Raw genomic sequence first — 25,551 nt, 5'->3', positions numbered from 1 at the left:
TGAGCACTATTCCACATGGTACGTTTATCCGATGAGACTTCACGTTTATTGTTGTTCAGTTTCTATATCTTTGAATCACATGCATTGTTGTTGTTTATTGTTTAACCGATGAGACTTCACGTTTCGCGAATGCCTTCCTATTACGCGAAATCATTCCCGTTAAGCGAAGCCCTTCCTATTACGCGAAGCCCATCCCGTTACGCGAAGGATTTCCCATTACGCAAAGGACTTCCCGTTACGCGAAAGGCTTCCCTTTTTACTTCACTTCAATAGTATTATTTATCCATTCATTCATCTTTTCTATTGCAGCTGAAGTATTCATTTTCTATAATGGAGAGTGGAATTTTGCTTCTGATGGTATAATGTATTTTTATGTCACTTCAATGAAAACATTGGATTTACCCAAAAATACTACATTTGCCGAATTAGTTGATAAACTCAATAATAGACATAACGTGCAGAAATCTATATATGATTTAGTTCTGCAAGTCAAGTATGATATTTCGCGTATCACAAATCCTCCCATGTTGTTATTGATCAAGATAAGGATGTGAGCACATATTTATCACGCTTGATTTCGGGTAGAATTGTGTCATCATTGTGTGTCTCTATAGTAGAGAAGTCACCATTTACTTAAGAAAATATACCACTTCTTACATACCCAACTCAAGAAAGTATACTACCACCATCACTTACTCAAAAAATTGTACCAGAAGTTGTACCCTTGGATGTCTTTCATAGTCAAAATGTAGTAGGAGAAAACTCTATGCCTCACATCCCACTTACTCAAGACTTTCTTGCTACTACTAGTGCAATACCTACACCATCTAGTGCAAGAGAATCAATTGTTACACCATCTAGTGCAAGAACATCAATACCTACACCATCTACTATAAAAAGAGCATCAATGGATACACCAACTAGTGTAAGAGCATCAATGGGTACACCATATAGTGCAAGAGCATCATTGGGTACACCATTTAGTGCAAGAAGATCATCAATGGGTACACCATCGAAATACCCGACATACACATCACCAACAGACCCCTCAGTTGCGATATCATTAAGTAGTGAAACCGTATTGGAAGTCGGTGCGTTGTTTGATAATAAAAAAGAACTTCAATTTAGGCTATATAAATATGCGATGAAAAATCATTTTTAATTCAAAGTGGAAAAATCAAGAAAAAGAACTTCAACTAAGGCTATATAAGTATGTTAAATGTTTGGATGAGACATGCAAGTGGAGATTGCGTGCTGTGAAAGGTAAATTATCTGAGAGGTTTGAGATCCGGAAATTCGACTAACAACACTCATGCTCAGTTTTGTCGAGGCTAGAGAAAAAAAATGTAAACACCAAAATGGGTTATTGGGTAGTGCATGAAGAGTAAGTACATGAACCATCATTATAACCACTTTTCTAAAAAAATAATTGAAGACATGCAAACAACTTATGGGATATTTTTGACTTATAATAAGGCTTGGAGGGCAAGGGAAAGGGTTTTAATGGCGGTGCGAGGAACGGTAGAGGATTCCTATGGAAAATTGTCATCATACCTTTACATGTTGGAAAAGAATAATCTGGGTACCATAACAGACATCCAGACAGACGAGCTCGGTCACTTCAAGTATATGTTCATGTCCCTAGGCCTCTCAATTAGGGTTTCAAAGCCTTTTGTCGTCCTGTATTGTGCGTTGATACCATCTTTCTTAAGCACAAGGTGGGAGGTCAACTATTGGTGGCTATTACATTGAATGCGAATGAGCAACTATATCCTATTGCATTCGGCGTTGTTAATTCAGAGAATAATAACTCATGGACTTATTTTATGTAAAAACTAAGAGAAGCAATTGGATTAGTTGATGATCTCGTCTTCGTATCTGATAGACACCCAAGCATCGCCAATGCCTTATGTGTTGTTTTTCCAGAAGTAGACCACGGTGCGTGCACATATCATATAAAGATGAATATTATGGCCAAATTCAAAACTGATAAATGTCATATGGAGTTTTATTTGGCAAGATCAAGGTTAAAGATCAAATGATTGCTGCATATTTGGAAGAAATTGGGTTCCAAAGATGGAGTAGAGCATTTTCCCCCAGTAAGCGATACAATCAACTGACAAGCAATTATGTTGAGAGTTTTAATAGTCAGAGAAGGAAAGCCAGAAAGTATTCCATTTCAGCAATGGCTGAGTATTTAAGATTCACAATACAACATTAGTTTAATGATATAAGAGAAAAAGTGTCCAACCATCAAGAACTTTTATCTCCAACTTATGAAAAGTAATTACGTGAGGGATTCGAGAAGGCCAAATTCTATACATTATCATCGCTTAACCGATTCGAGTTTTATGTGCATGACAATGAGTCCTATTTTAATGTTCATTTGAAAGACATGAAGTGCACTTGTAAGGTATTTTAAGTTTCCGGTCTTCCTTGTACGCATGCAATGGTTGTTGCACGTCACCGCAATTTGGTTACTTATGACTTCTGTTCAAGGTATTATTCAGCTCACATGTTCAATCTATTTAACCAACATGAAAGGTAAACCGTCTTTTCATGGCTGTGTTGGGGTTTTCCATCAGCTTGAGGGGAAGAAAATATTAAGGCAAAGTGTGGTTCGCCCGGATAGATGGATCTCTTCGTTCTGTTTTAAATGTCTTCTGAGCGAAGGAAATCTCGCCCGATTCTATAGGATCTCTTCATTCCGTTTTACATGGATCCGGCGCGAAGGAAGTTTCGTCTGATCAATAGGCTTTCATTAAATCATTAATTTTTTCATTGTTTTACATCAACCCCCATGCATATAATGGTTTCAATTCAAACTTACAAACATATATATTTCAACTTTCACATGAAACATGAATTCGAGAGTTGAGATGACAAAAGAACAGTGAAAGGAGTATCGGCGTCCATGTTGAAAGTTTTGTCCCATTGTTGAGGAGTTGGGAATTGAGTAGTTGTCGTTGTTGGCATTGCATTTGATAGCTGAAACGATATATCAATTTAAAAGTTGTTAATAAATGAAGAGTAATAACCCAATTATTAGTAAAGTAGTTAAGCGATCAATTATATACCGGATTTATTGGTGATACTATTGTTTTTCTTGTTGTTTTTCTTTTTTTTGAATTCTTCTCTAGTCCACCTTTCCTTCTCTTACCATACTTCGTTGTCATCTTAGTTTTCATTCTTTTCGCTCGAACGGGAACACCCTCAGCAGAACCTAATACAACTGGTGGAGTTTGCGTATTTGTATACACCTGTAATTTTTTATCCACATACTTACACTAGCTAAGCATAATTTCTTTCACATGCCTATATGTGTCCTCTCTTTCAGATGACTTTGTAAATAAATTCATGGACAAGCCACACAAATCTCTGTATCTTATGTGTTGAAGCTCACTCGGATCAACATTACTGTTGTCCACTAGTGGATCCGTTCCAAAATACACATCTTTAGTGGTTCTTGTCCACCTCTTTAATATCAACACAAGAGAAATCTTCAACACGTCAATCGTCGTGAAAATCTTTAGAATGTGAGCACACAAAATACCTCCAAATTCAAATTTACAGCAGCTACACTCAATATTATCATCATTCGTGTGTACTGTAACTGTGTGAGGGTATCTCCTAGTGTGGGGGTTACTTTATATTTTATGTGTGTGTCGACATCCTCTAACATTTCCACACCACAATCATGCGACATAAATCATTGTTGTTCAAACCACTTAATTACCTCTAGAGTGTAAACACTTCATGCATCCTTTAAGATTAAAACTGGATAGTTCGGACTTGGTTGACTGGTAATTTATTTGAAATCAGCCTTCAACACATCATATCTTCTTTCGTCAATTAGTCTTTCAAAGTGTTTGAAAAATTCTAAGAACTTGTGTTTGTAGGAGCAATACTTTTTCAACACACTGTTCATGCTATCACTTCTCTGTGTTGTCGTCATATCAGCACAAAATATATGTCGTCCATACACTAATGCCCACTTTCTCCTAATGCTAAACATATGCTTCAACCATTCGTTGTTTTCAAGCCCGTAGTTTGTCAATATTTGATCCCAGGCTTCAAGAAACTCTACATCTTCATCAAAATCATATATACATGAAGAAAAATCCCTCGAAAATTCTCGGAAATTATGAAACACAGAGCTTAGATGTATGGCTTCATTTTGAAATATGTGCCAAATACAGAGTCGATGATTTGTTTCGGGCCATGTAGACGTTAAGGCCTTAGTCAAGGCCGCGTCTTGATCTGTAAGAATTGTTATAGGTTTTTTCCCACGCATAGTTGTGGTGAAAGTATCAAACAAGCATTCAAAAGTCATAGCAGTTTCATCGTATAATAGAGTTGCACCAAAAATAATAGATTGTTTGTGATGATTCACACCTACAAAAAGAGCCACTGGACGACCTTCCTTATTCTTCTTATAGGTCGTGTCGAAACTAACAACGTCTCTGAAGTATGAATAATCAGATCGCATGTTGGAATCACACCAAAAAATATTCGTTATCAAATCGTCCACATCAAGTTGAAAAGCATTATAAAACCTAGATCGTCCGATTGCTTTTTCTAAAAATACTCTAATACACCCCCTGTATCCCCAAAATTACAATCTCTGGTTCTTTTTTATCGCAAGTAATTTTTGTAATCTTCAGGAATAAAACCAAGATTGTCCCTACCACCGATTTGTTTGGCCATTAGAGCATGTGATGCCTTTGGAGGGATTCCCACATTATTTGCCATCTCAATGTGTAAGCCTGCAGCTACAGAAATATTCTTATGGCATCTATATAGGTGAGTTTTCTTTGGACTTGCAAGAGGATGACAATGCTCACTAATAAAAGTTATCACTTCAAACTTTCCATTTGCTGCCCTTTTTATCCTCAATTTCGCTTCACAACCGAACCTGGTTAAAGAATGGGTACGTTTCACATAAACATCTCGTTTGTCTTTTCCCCTTTCACCCTGTGCACTATAAAAAAAACTCTATCTAGTAAAAAACCATCTTTGTCATCATGTTTTGAACTGCGCCTTATACCAAATCCTATTATTTTAGCGTATGCTAAATAAAATTCGTAGGCATCTTCTTTCCTCTCAAATTCCCGACCTAAATGTGGAATCAAGTTGGCTACGATGTCCTCCAAAGGTTCGCCGTTTTCATCGAAATTCAATTAACGCCGACAACTCGCAGATTCGCTGATCAATTATAGAACGTGGAGAAAATAAACATTCATCTCAACAAAATATGAAGATGCTTATAAAATGAATCAAATATAAGTGAAGAGCGCTTCACTTCAGAAATCCAATAAATGAAGAGCGCTTCACTTCACTAGTATTTACAGAAATCCATTAAGTGAAGAGCGCTTCACTCCACTAGTATTTACAGAAATCCAATAAGTGAAGAGCGTTTCACTTCACTAGTATTTACAGAAATCCTATAAGTGAAGAGCGCTTCACTTCACTAGTATTTACAGAAATCCTACAAGTGAAGAGCGCTTCACTTCACTAGTATTCAGATATACTATAAGTGAAGAGCGTTTCACTTCACTAGTATTTACAGATATCCTATGAGTGAAGAGCGCTTCACTTCAATATGAATAGAAACATATTATAGTATTAGAGAAAACAAACATAACAGTATACCTCAAATCATGATTATCAGTTTCGTTCATGTGGATTCCTTCCTGATAATTAACAAGAACGGAACATTTCTACTCAAAAAAAAAACAAAACGATATGAAGAAAACTTGAGAAAGAATATGACAGTTTTTCACGTACCATTGTCACAAGCAGATTATAATTTTGGAATATGGATTATTGAAGATATTAATCTTGAAGGATGAACGGATTCTGGCGAAGAAAAGTTGAAATACTACTTCACCGGAGTGTGAGAGAGAGAATCGTATAACGCTAGTCGGCATGGCTGCATGGCATCATTAAATGTGTTAGGTGGGGTGAAGTCACTTGATAATTTTCGGATTATAATAATAAAATAAATAACATTATTATTATAAATTAATGTTAATCAATGTCAACCCTTGATCAGATAGCGAAGATTGCTTCACAATTTTTCATAATTCAAAAACATGTATAGCGTTTCACATTTAATTGAAATACTAAAGGTGCGTATACTTTACATTACATGCTTCTTTTATGTTCATAGATTTAATATTTATTAATTTTCATATTAAAAACTCATTCCATTGTTCATATTGTTCATATAAATTTAATGAATATTGTTTAAAATTGCAATAATCAGAACCAAAATCACCAATATAGAAAATAAATTTCAATGCAAATATTCAGTAAAATACAAGTCTAAGTAAACAAAGGATGAAAATCACAAGCAGCAATAGATTCAAGCAATCTTGTGTGAGGAATACCATATTCATCCAAATATACCGACAAAGGATTCACTGCCTCAAATATGCAAATCAGTTCATTAACATCGTGCCGAGACTCATCGTATACAACTATAGTTTTGTCGTCCTCAGGCTCATAAAATGGATTCTCCATTTCTCTAATGGTACCTCCTCCAGCAATTACAAACCCTATGAGATCTTGTTTGTGAGCTGGAATGAATTCACCTGCAAAAATAAAAGTCATACCGTCGAATAGTTTCGGCAGCTGAAAAACAAACAAACAAAACAATTTCAATTATCGTGGAAAATAATGAAGATATAGAGGAGGAATCAGACCAAACTTACATTGTTCAAATACCGCAGTCTACCAGCTCTTGGACTGCCCAAGGTCCCATGATAATCTTGTTGAACCTCGTACGGTTCCTCTTCAACGTAAGTTCTTGATTCCAAAGATGATTTTATCCCTGCACAAAAAACATTTGTATTTAGTTTCCTATATGTGAAATTTAATATTGAGTTAAGACAAATAGAGTCTCACAATTAATTTTGAGGACTCATCTCCCGTTCAATATTGCCTTTAAGTATTTGATAGATCGACAACATCCACCATTTGCATCAGTGGAAGCTATTACATGGGTTACATCGTTTGTCCACCTTATTGACACCGTCGCACCACAGGTGTCAGCGTACTGAACCATCAACACCTGTGTAAAAACAATAATATTATCTATTACAAACATGGTAATTTCAATGAAAACTTACATAATATGGACAAAATGGTTATGGGTCAAGAATAATACTATATCTTCACGACATAATGCATTTGGGCAAAAAAATCAATCTTTTCCTATAGTGTTTAGGTTGACAGCGTTGTTTCTTTCCTGCATATCAAAAAAAATATGATTTGTTAATATCAAAAATGAGTTCTCACTAAATCAATAACTAGGGTTTCGTAAAAATAATATACAAAACCCTAAACCTAACCCTAAAAGTACGTATTCCTAAATACGAATGATTATCATTGAACGTGAAAATGTCGGAGTAGAGTTTCTTAAATATGAAAGAAAAGAAAAAGAAAAGATTACTATTTTGGTGTACGTACCATTGTTAAGATGTGAAGATCGAACCTTCTAGTCTGGTAGACGGAGGAGCCAAATTCGAATCGCCGTGAAATGAGGCCACTGGAGGAAGAGAGAGGAATCAGACGGAAGTGATTATTATTTTAATGATATTAGGGTTTATATATATTTAAGTTGTTCAAACAAATGAAGTAAACATCGCTATGTAACTCTTCAAACGAAGTATGCTTCATGAAAAAACGTTTATTCATTCTGTTTCACATGGCGAATGGACGATTGAAGATTCGCTCGAAAAGCGTCTCTTCATTCCGTTTTACATGGGGAGTTGAAAGCACCGCTCGAAAAGCGTCTCTTCATTCCGTTTTACATGGGGCGATGAAAGCATCGCTCGAAAAGCGTCTCTTCATTCGGTTTTACATGGCTCCTGGGAGATGAAAGCATTGCTCGAGAAGTGTCTCTTCATTCGGTTTTACATGGCTCATGGGCGATGGAAACACTGCTCCAAAGCGTCTCTTCATTTTGTTTTACATGGGGCGATATAAGCACCGCTCGAAAAGCGTCTCTTCATTCAGTTTTACATGGGGTGATATAAGCACCGCTCGAAAAGCGTCTCTTCATTCAGTTTTACATGGCTACTAGGCGAAGGATGGTTCGCGGAAAATTTATAAATTATATTTTATTTAAAAATAAAGTAATTGAAGCGAAGTAAGCTTCGATCCCGCCATTTTCTCAGTTTAATTTTTTTTTTCCTAATTAATAAATAAATAATTTAGGTGAACTTTTTTATTTACATGCACGAGTAAATATTTTTAGATGATAGGTGAACTGTCTTTTCATGGCTGTGTTGGGGGTTTTCCATCAGCTTGAGGGGAAGAAATTACTAAGGCAAAGTGTGGGTCGCCCGGATAGGCGAATCTCTTTGTTCCGTTTGAAATGTCTTCTGAGCGAAACAAATCTCGCCCGATTCCATAAGAATATAAGGTAATTGAAGCGAAGTATGATTCGATCCAGTACCTTGGTCAGTTTAATTTTTAATTTTTTTCCTAATTAAAAAATAAATAATTTAGGTGAACTTTTGTATTTACATGCATGAGTAACTGTTTTTACATGAAAGGTGAACTGTTTTTTCATGGCTGTGTTTGGGGTTTTCCCTCAGCTTGAGGGGAAGAAAATACTAAGGCAAAGTGTGGTTCGCCTGCTTCATTTCGCCTTACATCGCTCTTGTGCGAAGTATATTTCTCTCCGGATATAACAAGCGGATCTCTTCATTCAACCTTACATCGCTTCTACGCGAAGTATACTTCTCCGCGTATCTCATATATATATAATGTGATTACATGTCGAAATGAGCTTCGCTCTAAACTTATACCTGTATTCCTTTGGAAATGGAACCAGGGGGAAGCGAGCTTCTCTCCATACGTTAACTAGACTTCCGTTAATGGCGTTTGGGGTAAACCCGGATACAAATCCGGATTCCGAATATTCCCTCCCTCCCTTCAGCCCAACTTTGATTTATTATTAAAATAATACTCCTGCAATTTCATTGGTCCGCAACAAGGGAACACTGAAATTGGGAGAAAAAATCCGGTTTGACGAATTATACATGTTCCCTTAGTAGTTAAATATTTAAAAAATAATTATAATGGACTGATTTGTCTATATATATATATATATATATTTATATATTGTGTTATTTATTTACCCAATTTAAATTTTATTTGAAAGTTTTTTAAATTTTATAAATAAATTTATTGGCTTTAAATTATTTTAAAATTGTAAACTTGGGTCTTAGTGTAAAAATAAGTGTGTACAATAATTAATGATACAATTGAAATTTAGTTTTATTTCTAAAAAAAACTATTCAAGATCAAGCCTCAAATTTAATTTTACGACCAATTATAATAATATTGTTGGTAAACAAGTTATAAATATGATAAATTATTCACAAACAAAGAAAATTCAGATATTATTTCAAACTTTTGTCATATATATTCCACAAACTACATTTGCAATAAAAATCAATATTCAAAAAAGTACAAAACCATCATATATTAGCTCCGAGTAGTGTCATCAAGAAGTCCATGTAGTATCCGGAAGTGTCTCCAATAACCGCATTATCAAGGCTTGTTTTGTTCTTGATGAAATACATTCCCCGAACCTTCATCATGTCGATCTCCGCTCTCATCACTATTGCTCTGGTTAAGGAATCCTCGTCGGTACCAAAACCAACTATCGAAGCTCTAATGACCTGAAATGTAAAACATGAACTTAAGATAAAACTATTCAAATAATATATATTGATAATTTTGTTATTAAGGTAAAATGTATTAGATAATTATTTTTTTTAAATGATATTTTGATAGATAATTTGAATTATTTAATTGATAATGCGGGTAACCTCGGAAAAATGTTTCTCGGGGGCATCTAAACACTGGACAACCGTCTTCACTAAGGATTCCAAAGTGCTCTTTCCACATTTAACAATATCCTATAACAAGTTTTAAACCAACACTATAATCAAAACAACCACCAAAAGATCAACCAAACACAAAACAACTAGAATTCTTTTTTCAAACCTTCTCTATCGAATTCCCATATTTCAGTTTGTAACACTTGAACGTTTCACTAAGCTGAAAATGATTCCTTGTGCTCAATATCCAAACAAGATCATCATTATCCAATTGCTTTCTCTTAACAAAATCATATAATTGTCCTGCTTCAACATTCGCTATGTTTGTATTCACCGCTTGCCCGTCGTAACGATACGACGTTACTAAACCCACAAGAATCTGTTAATTTCAAACACAATTTGAAATCAAGACGTATAATCTCAATGAAAAGTATTCTTTAAAACAATTTAGCGACGGTTTAAAGCTTGTTGTTAAAACATTATGGCGACGGTTAAACATTGAATAACGAATTATACTTCCGTCGCTAAATCTTTACATTGAAATTGAAACTGACCTTTCTAAGAGGTAAAGAGACAGTTGCAGCGATATCTTCTTCAAGTGAACATTCGAAGAGAGAACAATAAATCTGTCTCACAGCCATTAAATGGTGAGGAGAATTGGCACAAGCTATTTCAACTATTACCTGAAAATGTTTTATATCTTTCTTCTTTGATTTCAAAGCTTTATTTGCCAATCTAGCATCTCTTTCAGGAGGATCATAAGTCCATAAGATCATTGCTTTCTGTTTTAAATTGATAATAAAATGAGATTCTCAATAATGGGTAAGAGAGAGAGAGAGAGAATGAAGAAGATATATTAAATTACCCCAAAATCACCAGAAAGCTCGGAAATAAGTTCATCAATGAGAGATTTTTTGTAAATCTGTTGATAAGTTTCTCTAATTTTTCTCCTCTGATCTGTATTTCTTCGACCCAATAATGAAATTATTGCCTTTTCGTCGGTACCCCATCCTAAACAAGAAGAGAAATTTCAAAAACTAACAAAAACCCATGAAACCCAACAAACAAGAAGACAGACAGACAGAGAAAAACTCCACCTTTGAATGCTTTGTTGAGAGTTTCACAGTCTTCGGTTGGGGAAGGAACTAGGTCAGGGACTCGGATTGTAGCCATTGTTTCTCTCTCTTGATGCTTACGAAGTTACGAGTGATGAAGATGAAAAATAAAAGGAAAAAGAAAAAGAAAAACTATCTGTTTTGTTGTAGAGAGTTGAACGATTGTTTGGCAGTTATGAACGCAAGAAGATGAAATTAATGTAGAGGGGCAAAATAGAGATTCATCTTTTGTTGGACTATAATGCCCCTGTAATAGAAATAATTGTACCAGAAAAAAATATCAAAATTAAGTATTAAATTATAACACTCTCACCTAAGGACATGTTTAATTGTAAAACTTTATTTAATTCCTTATCTAACCGCAATAAGTTGTTCAACAGCATTAAGAGTTTGAGAGAATATTAATAAAAAAATTAATTACATTAAATTCAATTTTGAATACATGAATTCTTGACTCAATAAATAAATAAATAAATATATATATATATATATATATATATATATATATATATATATATATATATATATATATATATATATATATATATATATATATAAAAGACATAAAATTAGAGATTTGATACAAACTCTCAGTCTCACCGATGTAAAACTAATTAACGAGATTTTAAATATCTTATTATATATAATTTTGTTTAAAATAATTTTTTATATTAATATTTTTTATGTAAAGGAAAGGTGAACTGAAAAATTAGATGTAGTAAGAATAGTAAACATCAAATACATATTATTATAAATAGTTTAAAATTTATTTTATTTATATTTTTCACATTTATATTAATTACTCAAATCCGAAAAAGTCATTCATTATTTTATTAGTTTTTTCCCATAATTAATTGAGATGTAAAAAAGTCTTTTTTTGTACGGTATTACAATGTTTACCTTTTTTTCTTTTCTTTTTATAATTCCTTTTATTTAAAATTGTGTATTTTGATCATAATAAATTTGTTTGAATAATTAATAGGTCATTTATTGCGGTTACATTCCAAGTTAGAAACCATATTTGTTTTAAGGTAGACATTTATATTTTTATTATTTGAATTTTTATATTTATAGTCAACTACTATTATTATTATTATTATTATTATTATTATTATTATTATTATTATTAGATATTCTTTAAAATAGTATAATTGATTTTATTTTACTTACATTCTTAGATCTTGTTCGGCAAAAGTTTTTATTTTAATTTTTACAAAATTAATTTTTTAATTAATCACTTTTTATCAATTATATCACTAAATTAATTAATTAAAATACTAAAATATTATTTATTTTAAATTGTTATTTTTATTTTATTTATATTTATCATTATCTTTTAAGTATTTTACTAAAAATAATCATTACCTCCATAAAATCATCACAAATTATTTATTTTTTCTCTCTATTATTTTAAAAAAATAAACCATAATAAGGCCTTGTTTAACTTTGGAACCTTTTAAATCTCTCAATTTTTTCTCAAAATTATATAATTGTTTAATGTTTGTATACATGAGTTTGGTTTTTTAAATTATATTATTTAATTTATGTTGGCATGTTCATATTATTCATACATGTCCTTTGATTTTATTTATTTTCTTTAATTAATTTATATAAATAAATAATACATGCATATTCATTAACATAATATTGATGAAGAGGAGAGATTTAAGGAAATTTGAAGAGAACATAAGAAAGGATGATGTATCATTAATTTATATGATAAAAAAAACGAAAAGAAAAAACACAACTAGACGTATACTTATAAAAGATTATTTAAACATATATATTATTAAAAATGGGTTCATTTAGTCTCTTTTAGTAACAATGGTTAATTTTTATTTTTAAATTTATATATTTATTAATTATTAATATTTAATTATTAAATATAAATTAAAAAATAAAAATTAATCATGGTTTACTAAAAGAGGTTAAAAGAGACTAAATTAACTAATTTTTTATAGTACTTATGTTTAAATGACATTTTATTAGTACATACGTCTAAATAAGTTTTTTTCCTAAAAAAATGTGTTACATATTTCCCTCTCATTTTTTTTTTTTTTATTATTTTTTTTTTACAAATTCTTTCTTCTAATGTTTTCTAAGGCCTTGGTTGGATTGGGTTTTAAAAAAAAATTGGAGAGGGAAAAAAAATAACGATCGGTAATTATTTTAAGGAAGTGATGATTATTTTTGATAAAAATACTTAAAAGGTATTTGTATATATATAAATAAAATAAAAAATAATAATTTAAAATTTAAGGTATTTTATTATTTTAGTTAATTAATTAAGTAATTTTATTATTTAGAAGTAATTAATTGAAATTTTAATTTTGAATAATTTTTTTTAAAATACAAAGAAAAGAAAGCAAGATCTAATAGATAAAAATTAAAATAATTTTTACTTTTTTAAAATCACTTTACTCGTACCCATGCTTTACACGAGGCAATTATTTGTTTACTTTTTATTTTGATAAGAACGAGGCAATAGGGTCCATACTCTACATGCAATTATTTTGGTACTTTTTTTATTTTTGATAAGAACGAGACAATTATTGAACATTTAATACTATTCACACATTAATCGTTGTATATGAGTCTGTCATGGTCCATTTTTCAAATATATTAAAGATAAACGTGACAACACATCCCTCAAATTCACATTGAAACCTTACCATGTTTGGAAACAGGTTTTGATTTAATGAATTCCATCTAAATGGGACCAGTTCCAACTGGTCAGAGAGGTAAGAGAGAAAATAGAGAGAAAGCTATAAATAACTCATTTATATATGAGAAATGGTTTTAAAAGATTGAGAAAAATAGAATATAATGTGTCGGTGCAATTTGAGTGGTTAAAAAAAAGTAAAATAATTTATATATTCTGTCCTCACATTTTTTCATTTTCTAACTGTTACCATATCATTTTCCCCTTATTCCTTCCACAAATTTCATCTCATATTACATATCTTTATTTATTTTTAATTTGGTTAGTTTTTTTTTTTTTATTATTTAAACTAAATTGACACATTATATATACTTTCATATTTAATCTTTAATTTGTCATTTTATGTTTGATTTTAAATTTTTTTTGTGTGTGAGTTTCATCATTTTTACTATAGTCAATCTCAAAAAAATTATTTAATTAAGTATTAAATATTTTTAAAATTAATTTTGGTCTACCAATATTAGTTAGTAAAAATTGTATGTTTATATAATATTTTATAAAATATGTGCATGTCAATTATAATAATAATAATAACATAAATATAAATGTAAGAGATATTAATATATTCAATAAAGTTATGTCACTAAAAAAAATTATATAAATATTATTATTTTGTTATTGATATATTGATACAACTACAAATAAGTTATGTCTTATCTATGGACACAGAAAGAAGCAAACACAGTAATATTGTAATTCTCTAAATAATTTTAGTATTAAAAGTGTAATGTAAGTTTCATAATTATTTTTTATTATAATATTGAATTATAATCAAATATTATATTATTAATTAAATAAAAATAATAATAAAAAAAATATAAAAAATTATAATAAATATAAAACTAATATAAATATCAATCAAACTAATAAAATAAAAACCAATTTTAAGTTATACTCAGTACATACCAAATGTAACATTACATTTTAGAATTATTTTTTAGTCTCACATACTCAAGCTCCAACTCCAAACTCATAGGAGTTTCCAAACATTTTAAATTATTTATGTCATTTTATATCTTTTTCACAATTTTAATTATATTAAAATAATCTTATAAAATATTATTAAATTGATAATAAATTCAAATATATTTAAATGACGTCTGTACTTTTTTTTTTGTCCATGTCAATACTTCATTTGCTATTGGATTTTTAGAAGAAAAAAAATGGTTATATTTAAAATATATTATTTGATTAAAAATAAATTATTTAAAATTCATTATTGAAATGCTATTTTATATTTAAAACTTAAATTTAATAAAAATAAAGTAGGAGTTTATATGATCTTGAGTTTTTCCAAATTATGTTAAAAAAAGTCTTTTTGATAAAAAAAAAATTTGTTTAATTAAGTTTTTAATTATTAAAATGTTCTTTATTATTTAATATTTAAATTTAATAAAAATAAAATAAGAGTAATTTAGTAAATGAAATGTGTGATTTGATGATTATAATGATAATATTATGATAAAGATAAAATTTTTAAAAATACTGATAAAATTTAAATTACCTTAAAAACTCACATCTACTAACTCTGATTATATTTTAATATTTTTATTGATAAATTAAATTATTTGATAATTATAATAATAGTAATTATATAAAAGAAAATTTTAAAAACCTTAAATTAACTCAAAAACTTTATGTATCAAAATAATAAAAAATTTTGACTGTATCTTTTTAATTGCATTAAATATTTAAGTAATAAGAGCTTCTAAATAATAATATATATATATATATATATTAAATGGTATGTCTACTTTTTATTTTGTTAGGGGCAAATGATTGTCATTTTTCTAATCAAATAATTTGTTGTGAAGTGAGGGTGTAATTGAGGGAAGAAATAAGAGAATATCTTATCATCACCTTATTTGTTAAAAAAAAAAGAAAAAAATGTGAGAAAATCGAAAAAGAAAAAATTTATTTTATTTTTTCTATCAAATCTTTAAATTTACTCTTCCTATCATTCCTCTAAATCGTCCTATTATCGAAATTATTTTCTAAAAATTCTTGAATAGTTGATTAATGCTTCAAATATATATACATATATTTTGTATATTAGCTAGGAACAAATTTAATAAGTACCATATTCATTAACATCATTTTTAACCATAAATTTTAAATTTAATTAATTTTTTAAATTAAAATTTATTATTTAAAATAAGCTAGTACCTAATACGATCTTCCAAAGTTCAATTCAGAACAATCTTAATAAAAATTGAAGTTATTATTTTTAAATCTCATAAACTAAACTCTTCTCAATTTAAATTTTAGTAATATAATTAAATTTCAGTAATATATCAATTTTGCATGCATTCATTGTTCTTCTAAAATATTTTTTTACTTATTAAATATAGAATTTGTTCTAAACAGCCACTAACTTTTTAAAATTATTTACCTTTTGTTTTTCTATACATATATTTAACCACAGACAAAAACACTAAATAGTTTTTATTATAGAATAAACTCAATTTATAGAGAGAGAAAAATACATAATTATCACAAACAATAATTTAATAAAAATAAAATACACTTTTTTTTTAAATATGTTTTATTTACTTTTCAGTGTATTAGAATTTTAATGTCTACAACATTTAGAACCATCTATTAAATCATTATTGATATGTAATTAATGATATTGTAAACTAATAATACTTATGAATCACGTTATGGTTTTTTAATATAGTAAACTATATATTTATTAATGTGGAACATGTATTAATATTTATTAATAATACTTATGAATCACGTTATGGTTTTTTTTATATAGTAAACTATATATAGTATACAACAAGCTAGCTTCATTAATGAATTTGTAAAATATTATTAATGTGTAACATGTAATATTTTTAATTCTTGTTCACATGACAGCAAATTAATGCAGCCACCAATATTAATTATTGTTCACATGATCAGCAAATTAATGCAGCCACCTCATCGTTATTACTTATTTTATTCATTTCATTTAATACATGCATAATCTTATTTAAAATCAGTCACATTTTTTTATTGTTTCATATTAATATTTTTTATATATATCAATGGATCGAGTATAAATATACTTGTCATAATTTACAATGGATAATATATGAATTTTCCCTATCGTTTTTTTATTTATAAACATTTTCATTATATTTGAAAATACAAAATATAATTAATTAAAGATTTTTCATCTGAATTATCATTTGGACCATTAGTTTAAACTAAAGGAAAAAAATTAAAGTAATTATTTTCCACCGAATCATTTGCTACAAAAATATAACATTCTCACCTAACTTGTAAAACTTTATTTAATTCCTCAACTAAACACAATAAGTTGTTCAACGGCATTACGTGTTTGAGAGAATATAAAAATATTTAATTTCTTTACATAAAATTTGAATTAGCTTGTTCTAATTGGGGTTAATTAAATAAACAGTTATTTATTTAAAAATGGTTGATTGGGGTGATTCTAAAAAGTTAGACTTTTTAAATAAATAAAAACTTAAAATATTTTAATATACAAAGATAAAATAATATTATTTTTAAAATAAAAAATATTTTAATATCTTAATTAATTAATTAAATGATATAATTAATAAGAAATATAAATCATATTTAACTGTAGTTGAAATAAATAGAATAATTGCTTAAGTCAATATTTTGGTCATAACAATTGAGATTCACTAATACATAATTTTAATTTTTTTAATACGTTTTAATTTTTTTATTTAAGAGATATAACAAATATCGAAAATAAATGAGTGATTAGACTTTATACCACTCTATACCATGTGTGTAATCATATAGTGATGAATGAGACTACTGTTGGTTTTCTAACCTCTTAACTTAAGAATTTTGTGTAAACTTCTTAAAAAAAATTCTTAAAAGATCGTACTTTATTTTGTGTTAAAACCAATGACTTGTATAATAAAATTAGTGTTATTGACGAAAACGAAGGATTCGTAAATTCTCCGCTGAGTATGTTAGTTCTCAAAGTGAGCAAGTTACTCGATATATATAATTAAGGTGGAAAAAAATGTGGTTACGTTCGCGAAATAAAGCTATATGGTTAAGAGTGGGAGATAATAACACCAAGATTTTCCATGAAATTTTTAACGCGCAAACAAGAAATAATGCGATTAATTTGATCTCGGTCAAAGGGGGAAGTTCATGATAATGAACCTGAAATGTCTACGAGTATTGTCAAATTCTATAAGGGTTTGTTTAAGGAGTCATTTAAGGTCAGACCTAAATTGAATGATATAAATTTTGATTAAATTAGTACAACGTAAAAAGATATGTTGTAGGCTCATTTTATATTGGAGAAGGTTGAGAAGGCCATAAGAGGTGTGTAAGTGATAAAGCATCGGAATGCGACAAGTTTTTCTTTGGTTTTTTTAAGAAGTCGTGGCCTTTCCTTAAGACTAGAATTATGGAAACAATTGATCAATTTTTATCGATTTTCATCATTTGATAAGAGTTGAAAATCTTTTTTGATACGTCTCATTCGTAAACCTCCAAGAACTATTGATGTGAAGAATTTTATGCCTATCAGTCTCGTTTCATCTTACTACAAGATTGTCGTAAGATGTCTGGTCAACATGTTGCGGAGAGTGTTAAAGACGATCATATCTAGTAATCATATATCGTTCATCAAAGGTCATCAAATATATGATGATGTATTAATAGTCAATGAGTGCACTAACTTAGCTAATTCAAGAGGTGAAAAATGTGTTTTTTTCAAGTTAGACATCTAAAAAGTTTATGATCATGTCAATTGGGAGTTTTTGTTTGATGTAATGGACAAAATGGGAATGAGTGCAAAATGAATTGGTTGAATAAGATTTTTTCTCTCGAGAGTTAAGTTTTTTTTCATTATTAATGAGAGTTCTCAAGGATTTTTCGAGAGCTCCAAAGGGATCAGACATGGTGATCCACTCTCATTTTTTGTCCGTCATTATTATGGAAGCTCTCTAAAAAATAATGACTTTCGTAAAAAACTCGGGACTCTGTGGAGTGAGTTGTGGGTCAAGAAGATATCATTTTTCCATATCACATTTACTTTTCACAGATAACACGCTCTACATGGTTCAGGCTACCTATAGGAATTTTAAACACATTCGAGATATTTTATGATTATTTAGTGCATGTTCTGGTCTTCTAGTTAATCTTAATAAGTCAGATATATTTTTCTTAGATTCTGTTTCGAATAAAAGAATGACAATGTTGACAAATGTGTTTGGGTTCATAATTGGTGGTCTTCCGTTAACATATCTTTGTATGTCATTGTGCTAAATTATCATCTAATGCTCTTGGGACCCAATTATCACTAAAATGGAATGTAAACTGTCTAGATAGAGAAGTAAAAATAATCTCGAAAGAGGATAGACTAATGCTCATTAGGAATGTGTTGTCATATATTCTCACATATATGATGTGGTTATACATTTTCCCCAAAACTGTGGCGGTGAAAATTAAAAGAATAAGTGTAAATTTCTTTGTGGATCTTTTAACTCATCATTTTATCATTTAGATAGTTGAGATAATGTTAAATGTTGTAAAGATCAAAGAGTTCTAAATATTCGAGATTTTATTTCTTTTAATAAAGCACTTCTATAAAAATGGTGTAGTAGATTTATAACGGAGCTGAATAGTCTTTGAGCATTAATAATCATATATAAGTATGGTCATGATTAGTCTGGTTGTTTCACCAAAATATTTAATTATCTAACGGGGTGTAGCATTTAGAGGATAATTTATTCTACATGGAAAAGTTTTCATGAGCAGTCTAAATTTATTACGGGGATGGTTTTTCGATTAGTTTTTGGGACAATATTTGGTGTAGTATCAAAAGTTTAGCTACGACATATCCAGACCTTGCTTCAATTTATATATGTAGAACTGCCACAGTAAGGATATATTTGATCATCAGTTTAGTAGTTTCTCTAGTCGAATTAGATATAAAAATGGGATTAAATATTATGGAGACTTCGTCCCATAATAGAGTTTACTTTTGGTAGGACGTAAGAAAGTATCCTCGTATGAACATTACATTATGTGTTGACAAGATATGGATAGTTTCTATGTGAGGCATTACTACAAGTTATTCGTTAAGATTATTCCATATAATTTTTGTTCCTAAAAACTTTAGGAGTCAAATATTCCATCAAAGATCTCGTTTTTTTGATGAAGTGTTATTTACGGTGGAATTCTTACGGATGATATGTGCATAAAAAATGTTATATTGTGGCTAGTCGTATTGTCACAAAGAAGTTGAATCAACAACTCACTTACTTTTGCATTGTCGTTGGTGGCTAGTATTGAAATCTTTTGTGAAGTATTATCGGGATTCATTGAGTGATGCCCGAGTCTTTGTGTAGTTGATGAAAAATTAAGATTAATACAGATGATATGCATGGTAGGCCTACATATTTGAGTTACTATGCCAAATATTTTTTGGTGAACTATCTAATTGAAAAAAAAAATCGTCGAACTTTCAATGATTATAGTCATCCGATGCGTATCATTTATAACGCTATTATTATTACACTTTCTGAGATTTGTTCAGGAAAGTAGAATCTATCAGGGAATTAATCATTTTTCTAGAGGATTTACGAGCTCGATAATTTATTGAATACTTTTTTTTTCATGTCATGTTTTATCGTTATGTTTAAACGATTTTTTTTCATTTTTAATATATATAAACTTTTTTTAAAAGAAAATAAATATAAAAAATAATAATTTCTATTTCTTGTATTTATAACATTGATTTATTTAATGAAATAACATTAAATTGTTTTAAAAAAATTGATTTATGATCTTTATTAATATAATATTCATTAAATTCTTAAAAAATAATCTTGTTTGAATTATTTAAAATGTAAATTAAGTTTTAACCTTTAATTGTTTTAGTAGTTTTCTACTATGCACATTTTTAAATGAAAATAGATATTACATATTTTGCTGTATATTTTTTTATAATTAAAGGAGAACTAGTAGGACACCTCACAACCATGTCTTGTTTAAACTCAAAGTGTTTTTAAATGAAATCGAACTCGTAACATTTTGAATGCTGTCACGTTTTATTTTTCAAATATATTACAGATATAAGTAAAAACATTGTTATCAAATAAAAAAATTACATTTTCTAAATTATTTATATCATTTTATACTTTTCACAATTTTAATTATATTATTATCATCTGTAAAATCATAAAATAGTATTTGGTATAAAATAGTATTTGATGTGTTCTACAAATTATATAGGATATAAGTTGTATAAAAATATAAATTATAATAATATTTAAATAATATAAGATAGTATAAGTTGTATATTTATTGTTGTTTGATTTGAATTATAAAAATGATATAGGTGGTATATGGTTTGTAATTTTATGGTTAGGATATATTATAATAATAAAATGATAATTTTACTCTTTTAATTAATTAAAGTAAAAATTTAAAATTAAATTATTTCTATATAAAGAATATTTCATTATTATTATCTCTTAATTTATTTATCATTGTAAATTATTATTTAATATTATAATTATTATATTTAATAAGTAATGTAATTTTTAATTAAAATATAAATGGTAAATTATATTTATTTAATTGAAATATTTTTAATAATTATAATAAAATAAATATATTATATATAATAAAAAATATTATTTAAAATCTAATTAAAGTATAGAAAATTATAAAAATAATAATTAATAAAATTATCATTATAAAATTAAAATATATATCTTTTAATTATAATACTGGACTATTTACAAAAATATAATATTAAAATTATTACATATAATAATAATATTAAAACTATATAAAATATATTTAATATATTGTATAATAATAAGTTGTATATAATATTAATGAAAAGTAAAATGGGAAATTAAAAATAGAGAAATGATTAGGTGAGGGAATTTGGTGAGGGAATGACGTGGCATAATTTTATTCGATGAAAAAAATCAAATAATTTCTCTCTTTACTCTCTTTCCTCTCACTTTTACATTTTCCAACCAATGAAGATGATGTCACGTCATTCCCTCACCAAATTCCCTTACTAAATTCCCTTACTCTATCACTCCTCTTAAAAATAATATGATATAAAAAAAATGATTATATCTAGTTGATTAATTACAATTTTATATTAAATTTTGCACCAATAAATTGCATAAGACTATAAATTTATACTATACCTCTTTGTACCTAAAAATATATTGTTTGATTTTGCAATTATAGAAAAAAAAAGGTTTTATTTAAAAATATATTGTTTGGTTAAAAAATAAGTTACTTAAAATTTATTTTAGATTAATTATTAATATGGTCTAGTTTAACATAAAATATTTTTTTAATAAAAAGATAAGTCATTAAAGTTTTTAATTTTCTTAATTCCTAAAATGTTTTTTATTATTTAAAATTTAAATTTAATAAAAATAAAATAAAATAAAATTATTTTAGTAAATGAAATAAATAATTTGATAAAATTTTTAAAAAAATTAGATAAAATCTGAAAACCTTAAAAAAAACAAACCATACGAGTTTAATGTATTTTTTTTATTTTTTTTATTAAATTAAGTAATTTAATAGTTATAATGAGTAATTATAGATAAAAAATTAAAATTTAAAAAAAACTCTGTATATCAAAATAATGAACAAATTTTACTGTATTTATTAGAACCGTTAAATGCTCAAATAATTTGTCAAAGTGATAATTTCTAATAAAATCGTATAAACTAAAATGGAATCTTTGATCTATTTAAAAAAAAAAGGTATTAACTTTAAGCATAATTGAATAAAATAGAGAAATTATAACTCCAAAATTTATATGCGAGCACAATTCAAATAGTTAAGTTCAACCAAAAATATGTTGTATTGGATAATGCAACCGCTAATAAGTGAATATGAAATTTCAGGAATATTTCAAAATTATTATTGTGAATTAAATACATCTAATGACCAAGACATTTCTAGTTAATTCTTACAAAATTATATATGTGATTATGACACCTATGAATCAAAACCTTTAACACCACCCACTAGAGATAAATTAAAATTGTATTTGTAATTATTTTTATTTGGCACAAAAAAATATTGAGTTCTTAAATGTAAAAGTGCATAATCAAGCTCCATTTGGTGTTTACAACCTCCTAATGAGAAGAGATTTGTTAATAAACACGATAATGATTAATTAAAAAAAAATTCTGATTAGGGATGTAAACGAGACGAGCAGAATAGTACCAAACATAGACTCAACACAATTAATATTATGCAAGCTCGAACTCATTTTTGTCGGGCTCGCGAGCCGGGTTTTTGAGGCTCGTTTAGTATATATACGAGCTCGAGTCGAGATCGAACCTTTTTTAGTCAAGTTCACAAGCTTTTCATGCTCAACTAATTTATAACATTATAGTAGACAGTGATTCAATTTTAACTTAAAACAATTATATATATATATATATATATATATATATATATATATATATATGCCTTTTCTTCTTTTATTTTCAATATAAACTATTTAATTATTAACACTTGTACATATGTATAACTAAATAATTTTAATCTGAATCTTATTAAAAAAATTGTTATTTAATATAATGTTTTATAAGTTACATTTAAACGAGCTTATAAACGAATATGTTCACGAGCATTTAAACAAAAATATTCGCGAGCTAACAATTCGAATGTCTAAAAGCTCAAGCTCGTCTTGTTTAAAATTTTGAGTTTTTTAAACGAGCTTGAACAAGTTTTTTATCGAGTCGAATCCGAATAACTCACGAGTAGCTCGGTTCATTTACCTCCCTAATCCTAATAATGAGACCAAAATGGATGGCTACGGGTAGGAATTTAAACTCACCCTCTTGGCAAAGAAAATGAATGTTCATGATCTTAAGTCATTCTCCTCTAATTCGTGGAATGAAGATGCTGTTTGTAAAATGCTTAATGAAAGTATTTCTAAGAAAATTTTACAAACTCAGACCAATTTTCTAAATCAAAGTGATGAATTGGTTTGACCGCATACAATGAATTATAAATTTACAATGTATATGCTTCTACTTATAGTCAATTTTTGGAGGAGATTTAAAATAGAATTTGACAAATATTATGTTTATGAAGAATTAAGATATTTGTTTGGAAAATTTTTCATAATTGTTTCTATATAAGAAAAATTTGTTGCAGGAAAGCGATAAAATCTTTGCCATTCCCCTACTTTGTTAAGAATTGAAATAATTGAACATGTTATATTGATTTGTAAATGGAAAGAAAGAGTTAGAGATACCCTGATATATATATATATATATATATATATATATATATATATATATATATATATATATATATATATATATATATATATATATATATATATATATATATATATATATATATATATATATATATATATATATATATATATATATATATATATATATATATATATATATATATATATATATAAGTATAGTTTATTTGGATCAAAATTGAATCTAATAATAATCCAATATGTAATTAGTTTATTTGAAAAGAACAAAATTGTTGGGTTAGATAACAAGTAGTCATGCACTTCTAGAGTTGTGAATGAAAGTAAGAAGTTAATTTAATTATGCATGTAATAAAATTTATCAAGGTCATCAAGAGGATAATTTTATTGTTCAAAGATATTTTATTTCATGAAATGCTATATTGATAAAAATAAGTGCATTTGTTGGTAGGGAAAATACCCATTTATTATGGGAACTATTTCAATTATATTATTATTTGTTAATATGATATGTGATGTATTTTTTATTTTTAAAAAAGTAAGGAAAATAAATAATTATTGATTTTTTTTTAAAAGCCATAAATGTGTAACATGTGTTCCGTCAGATTATTAGTCACTTTCACACAGCTCGACTTGTTCCAATGGGAACACGACAATGCATCTACCTGTCAGAACCAGTTTTTGGTTGGGATTTCTTTTCAAAATATCATTTTAAAAATAAATCAATAATGTCAAAATAAGAAAAATTTATTATAATATTAGTTATTTATATTTAATATCTAACAAGTAACTCATGTTATTGATCATTAATTCAAGACGGTTTATTAGAATGTCATAATGAAGACAGTTTTTCTTGAAGAGGATAACTCCCTTATTTAAATGAAGCATGTAAATAAATATATATATTTTTTTAAATTTTAAAATGTTAAGATAAAACAAATTGAAAAATTTAATAAATTTTTATATCGGTTTTTACTAAAGAAAGATACGTTACCCTCACCGTCCATGTCTTTCATCTTGAGGAGAGAAGGGTGGTGGGGATAACAAATGAAGTTAGTTTCAAATGAGTTTATTTGGAGTAAATTTTATTAGTTTATTATAGGATAGTTTACAAATAAAATAATTCAATTTATTATTTAGATTATTTAATTATAAAATTAAATATAAACCATTATTTAAATAATTAAATTTTATATGGAAATAAAATTTCAAATCAGAATTTTGGACCTTGTTTGATTTTTTTTTTTTTAGGAATTTTGATAAAAAAAAAAATATATATTACACACACAAAAAAAGTAAATTATATGTATTTTAAAAATATTATTATGTATTTAAAATTTAAATTTAATAAAAATAAAATAAGGGTATTTTAAGTATTTTAATTAATAAAAGAAGTATTTTGATATTTTAGAATGATAGTATTTTTTTTAAAATTGGATAAAAATTTCAAAAAAATCTTAAAAACCCAAATCAAACAAGCTCTTAAGAAGAAAAGGGTATATTCGTCATTATATATTAATTTTACATTGGCTAATTAATGAAATGACAAGAATATCCTTGGGACTTCGTATATGTAATTTATATATATATGAAAAGACTGGCCCAGGT

At 27.6% G+C, this 25,551-nt stretch overlaps 1 protein-coding gene across 1 annotated transcript; it reads right to left on the bottom strand.

Annotated features, from left to right (window-relative positions):
* Positions 1-9,394: 9,394 nt before the first annotated feature.
* Positions 9,395-11,099, bottom strand: LOC124945704 (annexin D3). The gene is made up of 6 exons (XM_047486184.1): positions 10,958-11,099; positions 10,726-10,871; positions 10,415-10,642; positions 10,027-10,239; positions 9,849-9,938; positions 9,395-9,698 (listed from the first exon to the last, which is right to left on the bottom strand). The coding sequence occupies exons 1-6, from the start codon at positions 11,031-11,033 to the stop codon at positions 9,495-9,497; spliced, it is 957 nt and encodes a 318-aa protein (XP_047342140.1). The 5' UTR covers positions 11,034-11,099; the 3' UTR covers positions 9,395-9,494.
* Positions 11,100-25,551: the final 14,452 nt, after the last annotated feature.

The sequence above is a fragment of the Impatiens glandulifera genome, chromosome 7, assembly GCF_907164915.1.
Source record: "Impatiens glandulifera chromosome 7, dImpGla2.1, whole genome shotgun sequence".
Classification (NCBI taxonomy): Eukaryota; Viridiplantae; Streptophyta; class Magnoliopsida; order Ericales; family Balsaminaceae; genus Impatiens; species Impatiens glandulifera.
Note: the sequence above shows the minus strand (reverse complement) of the source record. Positions and strands in the feature narration are given on the sequence as shown.